Source organism: Schistosoma haematobium, chromosome ZW, assembly GCF_000699445.3.
Source record: "Schistosoma haematobium chromosome ZW, whole genome shotgun sequence".
NCBI lineage: Eukaryota > Metazoa > Platyhelminthes > Trematoda > Strigeidida > Schistosomatidae > Schistosoma > Schistosoma haematobium.
The window spans coordinates 48,640,254-48,647,052 of record NC_067195.1 but is presented as its reverse complement, the minus strand read 5'-3'; the positions used below and the strand labels follow the sequence as shown (position 1 = coordinate 48,647,052).

Here is a 6,799-nt window from a genome sequence, read left to right as displayed (position 1 = left end):
AAAGAAAAGTATGAAACAATTTAAATAGCAGACGTTCGTTTCAAAAGATATGTGGAGATAAACGATTTCGCATTCGAATCACCGATACAAATTATGATTCATGATGCCTAACTTCATTACGTATCAGTTTTCACAATTCCGGTTACCAGAGAGATTTGTTGCTCATACATTTCAGCCATATTGTCACTGAGTATAACTTATAGATACTTAAAACAAAAGGTTCGATATTTGTAAATAAATTTTAGAATATTCCGCAAATTTTTCTTAAGTTTTTGCAGAAACTTTAACACGTCCAGCTGTTAAATGTCATATGAACTCTGCGTATGATGTAAATTACCTTAACTGTTAGCTTATATTACTTACACTCCTTATCGTAAAACTGCCTCTGTCACTCAAAATATATTATTGTCAATCATATGGTATTTAAAGTTTGGTTGATAAAGAAAATTAACAATATCCGTCAATAGAAATTACTTCATTTATTACCGTTAAATCTTACATTTTAGGCTAGTCATTCGAACGAAGATTTAATTTTACTCAAACGTAAATTATGTAATAAGGTTATGCATATATATTTCAAATAAACAGTTTTAATCATTTTGTTAAATGAATCCATCGGAATATATATATGTTCCGATATATATATGTAATATACTCAAAAGAGTAGTGCTAGCAATTGACACTCAATGAATAAATCGTCCCCTTATAAAAAATTCTTAAAGAAATAAGCATACTTAGACGTCATTCCACACATTAACCATTCGTAATCACTGAATGTACTATAATCAATATAATTTAGTTGATGGCAATTGGAAATATGCTTCCTATTTACTAAAGAAGTCATAGTACTTCAATATGTTAGCAGTTTTATCACATACTCAAATGTCTTCATTGACTTTTGAGTACAAACCGAACCACTTGTTGAAGTAATCTATATTTTCTTTTTTTGAAAAGTCTATGTAACATGTATATCAGAAAGTAGTTACTTTCAGACTAGAACTAGCTTCCGACATAAGACATTTTGATAGACAAATACTGTTTTAAGATAATTATTTTTCAGTAAAACTTTTTTATCAATTCATTACTTTGTCTTTATTTCGAAACGAACTAATACAGTGAGATAACAATAGATTGTGTAAATATAGAAACTTATCGAAAGCATTGTTGATTGGTTATGAAATGTTCATACTGATAGTATGTTTTACATACGTTGTAAATCAATCAAGTTTTTCTATTGAGAAATCAATTATATTTCTATAAATTATAACATGTCATTACAAATAAAAACACCTTACAAGCTTAAAAATCTTTGTTTATCAAAAAAATATTACATTCTCACTATTTGATTGGGTGTTCATATTACAAACATCACACTTTTAAGAGTTACCAACGCCATAAATTGTAAGCGTTAACTTTTTAATTAAACGAGTATTTAAGAAAAAAATACAATGAATTAAATTGTTTCCTTTCACCTTAATAGTAATTGGCTGACTTGAACTAGAATATTTTTTTAAATACTTTTATCAGATACCTTTAAGTGGATTCTAATATAGACAAACAATTTGAATATATGGCCTTGAAACTTAACACAATGGATAGAAGAGCATTGATTGAAAAATTCCATCAAATGGATAAAAATTGTGATGGCGTTTTAACACCGTCTGAAATTCGACTCTGTGTTCAGCGATCCGGTCTACCGCCATCGAAAGTTGATGTAAGTTTTCATTAGAACTAATTAATAATAATTGTAGCTTATTAATAATTCTGAAATAATTAACTCATCAGTTATTCATATTTTCCATCATGACCACATATGATTCTATAACTAAATAGATCTGTCTGATAGTCGCTTATTTGCATTTGAATATGAAATTTATTAACAGTGGCAACTTTCTAACTCATGTGAACCATATAATTTATTTTTTTATTTTATAGACGTTTCAGTTTACTTGTAAAGTCATTTCATTTTTGTTTTCCTAAGGTATGGTTTCGTGTTCACGAAAACTTTCTATCTTATCTGTCGGGTTCCATGAATAAGAAGAAGTTATAACATGAATAATCAAACTTACAACTCGAAAAGGCGTACTGACGAAAAAGACTTAGGATTAGAGACATAAGAATCAAAGGATCAGAGGAAGAGGTATATGACCAAATTTATAATATTCAACACGAATGTAATGAGTTCCTATTTGGTAGAGAAAGGAAGTAATATCAGTAACTCTTGGGAGAAATTTGAAATAAAGAATATTTAAACAACATGGTAAAGAATAAAGATCAATGTACACGTTTAGAATAAATGCAATTGTGCAGCTGCACCGATTTCGATTAATTTAATTAAACTATCTTAATAATTGGTTATTATTAATAATCTAATCTAACAGTTGAATTCATGAGTCGATTTAAGCTAAGCCATCATTGAAAATCTGGAAGCACTGGAAATCCGTTTCTTCCTAGTACGAGACTCCTCAGCAGTGCGCATCCACGATCCCGCACAGATATCCGGTGCTTCCAGGTTTTCCATGGTGACCTAGCTTAGATCGACTCATGGATTCAACCACAATCTCCACAAACCTCTATTCTGATATTAATCTAATTACTATATCAAAGTATTCAATAAACTACAATCATAAACCAAACTCGTTAACGTTTACTACAATTATTTAAAACTATCATTTGTTTTAAACATTTTAGAATGAACATCCGCTTAACTATTTTATGTTACTTTTATATGACTACGCCTGACTCCAAACACTATTTTTCTAATTACTTCCTAACATACGTATATTGATTCTATGATGTGAATGATAGAAGGCTCTAACTTCACGTTATCATATGACTTTAGCCTACAAATAACGTAATCTTGAATTACTGCGTATACTGGAACTTTTGATTATGGTTAACATTTCCAGCTGTCGTATGCGTAAATATCAATATATAATCTTTCAAAATACTACCGCTAGTATATTCCTTTAATGAACTGCGAAAATCATAGTTACAAAAATTAGCTATTGCATTTTTAAAAATTGGAGAATGAAATTTTAAGAAACAAAAGATAGATAAGTGTCAGTAGACAAAAATTGATCGTCCTAATCATTTTTTTTATTCACCTTCATGAATCATGTTTATCTATTGTCGAACTGTAGACAATTGTTGATATGTATGGCATGATGTCAAAAATACTTACACGCCCAATATTGTGGATTGGTTGAAGTCAGATATTATCATAAGTAGATTCCAGCTCAGTGATCTAAATGTTTAGTGTTCGTGAGACGAAAGACCCTGGGTTCGATTCCCACCTGTGTGATCGTAGAAATCCACCGTTTAATAGTCGCATACTAGGATGAAACGGTCGTTCAGTTCTTCCAGGTTTTCTATGGTAGTCTAACATTGATCGATTCAGAAGCTTAATAAAGACTTAACAACCCTTTACTAATAAAAAAACATTATGAACGGAGAATTCTGAACCAAAAATGAATAAAATTTAGTTCATCTGAATTTACATGTTAAACAAAATATACTTTGATAAACTTCAGATATTGGTAAATATAACTAGATAAAAACAATAAACTGAATTACTGAGTATATTTGGCTTAGTATATGTAAAATCCTTTAAAAATGAAATAAAAATTTCATTTTTTGAGTGCCATCATTTACTGTTGCTGTATGTTATTATATTACAATGGTTCATTAGCTATTAGATAAAAGAGAGGGATTACATGATAAAAATGTTCAAGGAATTTTAAGTATTACGATCCGGTCATATATTGATATAAAGGTTAAAGACAAATAATTAGAAGATAATAATTTATGGATCACAATATGACTAATTATTATTAATGTGATATATAAAAAGAAAATCTTGAATTTGACAATAACAATTGATTAATTATAATGAAAAATTATCAGAGGGTAATGATAACAAGTTATTGATTTTAAAAAAAAATAGTTCGGAAAGTATGTTAAAATCATGACAGAACGATATATTTCATGTGTTGCTTTTGAATGTGTAGCTCACATTTAACCTAATGAATTATTAAAATGTATTTAATGTACATGTTTTTGAATTGTGCACCATTTGAGTTAATTTTGTTTTACTGTGTTTGTTATTTTCAAGGATCGTTGTGTTTCCGCGATTTTTAGTTAGGCATGAAATCTAATGGTTAATCATTACATGTGTCTAATATATACTCTTTGTTAGTAAGTGATTATCATGTTTTGGATGGTGGACGAAATATTCATCTTCCATCAGTAACAGTCCTATTCTTTAAGTCGATCAAATATCAGGTTTGTAGCCGTTTTAAATACCGGTTTTCATAATTATAACACGTTTCTTATAAGCGATACACCTGATGGAATTTTCGTTTGAATGAGTTTTTGCTTTGAAACCTAGTTTGATAGGCTTAAAACAAACTACAAAACACTGAAATATAGAATACGAATTATTAACAAAATGAAAGAAGTCGTAGTACTTCGAAAAACACATTAACACCTCGTTAAATGAACAATTCGGCGAGGACGTAAGTACTGTTTTAATACACGTAAATGAGTTTGGTTTCATACGTTTACAACTGTTTGATCATTAAGTATTCATCTATGTTAAGTTTTTAGTTCTGATAACTTTCTGTAGATCTTTTTGCAATGTGAAAATTAGTCTAAGTGACTTAAGATCACGTGCACTTTTGCGTGAATAGTCGGATGCAACTTTGAGGAAGCTGACGAGCTATTCAGAATGCCACTGACCTCGAGTACTTCAATAAGCATCAGTTCCCTTATGATTATAGGTGCACCCTGCTGATATACACCAACTAACAAGAAATTTAGATACACGGTTTTCTTTCATTTATCTGTAACCACCTTACATTTCTTGAATGTTTTATGAAGTAAATTTTCACTTATGTTCACTCTAGGAAAGTTACTTCAAAATAGATGTTTTAATTATAAGAAGTAAATAACCAAGTAGATATAGCAACTCTTTAGAACAATTACCGAAAGCTAGCGATAGATTACTTAAAGTTCAAGCAAATATTTATTAATTTACAACTCGGTGATCTGTGAAAAGACCTTAAAGATTATTGTTTAATTAGATATTTTTGCATTATTAATTATTTCTGACTAAATTTACGTTACAAATATAATATTTTATTACAGTAACTATAAACTCTGAGTTAATCAAGCTTTCATATCAATTTCTGTCGTTATTATTTCAGTGAAAACATAACATTGTAATATGTTATTAAGACTATCATTTATAACATAACTAATGTTGCGAGATATTAACTTACTGAAGATAATAGTGGATGTGTCCCTCGATTTCGTCAATTAGTTGAAGTTATACATTGACACAGTTGGATGCCAGCTCAATAGTATGGAGGTTAAGTGTTCGCGCGCGAGACTGATAGGTCCTGGGTTCGAATCTCCCGGGGCTGGGTAGTGGAGGTGCACTGCTGAGGAGTCCCAAAGAAGGAAGAGACAGTCGTCCATTGCTTTTGGGTTTTTTTTGATGATCTAGCTTCAACTGATTCATGATCTCAACTATTGAAATTACTATAATATCTACAAAAACTCCTTCTGATATTAATGTTTTACTCTTAAGTTCTTTTTACCGTAAATCAAAACTTTCTTTATAAAAATTATATTTACACAAAAAAGATTCACAAGTTATGCTATGAACTAATCTTATTGTCAACGTGACAAACTGTCGTCTTTTTTTAAAAAGAAACCCATTTGTTTTTACTTTTTTTTCCAAGGCATCTGTATACAATGTTTTTGATAATCTATTTTAGTGCCTGATACTTTATAGTTAAAAATTCAATTCAAGTTATAAAATTTATTCATTTTTTAATTAACCACCTTCATCATTATTTTTTTCTCTTTTATATGAAGGAATTTCTACGTTTGTTCGATTTAAGCGGTGATAATATGATTACACTTCAAGAATATATTTGTGCGCTTGGTTTACAACCACCACCGCCAAAAGAGTAAGTTTATTTTATACATAATAAATGGTAAACATTAATAATAATAGAAGAAGAACAGAATTACATTTAATCTTTATTTAAATACTGATTCTCTTTTGAATCAACACTGCAGTTGTTAAGTTTTAAAACAAAATACATATTGTGCAAATTGTACACAATTAATTTTTGTAATCATAGTTTCTTGTTCTACATTTTCTACATTTAATTCTATGTAGCTTAATGTTGACAAGTACTTATTTACTTACTTACGCCTGTAAGTAAGTAAACATGATCTATATGTGAAGACTTGTTTTCGTTGAAATTTTCATTTAAATAATTCATTGATTGATTTAATATTTGTTAGTATTATTACGTTGTATTACTTATTTTTAACAACTTACCATCTATTAAATAATCAAACATTGAAATTGAGTTAGTTTTTTTATCAGGGTTAAACGTTAATATATAGCAGATTTTATAATTAAATAGAAAATTATTATTATATAAATGGTGATGAGTTAACTTAACAATATAATAATCACTGGTTAAAATCATGAGTCAATTGAAGCTAGACCACCATGGAAAACTTGGAAGCACTGGACGGCCGTTTCGTCCTAAAATGGGACTCCTCAGCAGTGCGCATCCACGATCCCGCTTCAACTGACCCATGATTTCAATCAGTGAAAATTTCTAAAATCTCCACAAAACCCCTTCTGATAATAATCATCTGCTCATTAGTGACTGACTTGAAGAGATACTCCTGGAGTTCTAGTAAGGAACCATTACCAGTGGAGTTCAACCAGGTCTGTTGTGAGATATCAGCTCACTGATGACAATGGTGT

At 29.6% G+C, this 6,799-nt stretch overlaps 1 protein-coding gene across 2 annotated transcripts in view; it reads left to right on the top strand.

Annotated features, from left to right (window-relative positions):
- Positions 1 to 1,292: 1,292 nt before the first annotated feature.
- The window catches only part of MS3_00003752 (uncharacterized protein), a 28,365-nt gene continuing 22,858 nt past the window's right edge, over positions 1,293 to 6,799 (top strand). For both annotated transcript variants that reach the window (XM_051211613.1, XM_035734222.2), the window contains exons 1-3: positions 1,293 to 1,401; positions 1,528 to 1,714; positions 5,884 to 5,978. In XM_051211613.1, coding sequence (XP_051071695.1) covers positions 1,571 to 1,714; positions 5,884 to 5,978 — 239 coding nt within the window. In that variant the 5' untranslated portion in view covers positions 1,293 to 1,401; positions 1,528 to 1,570. The remainder of the gene's footprint in view (positions 1,402 to 1,527; positions 1,715 to 5,883; positions 5,979 to 6,799) is intronic.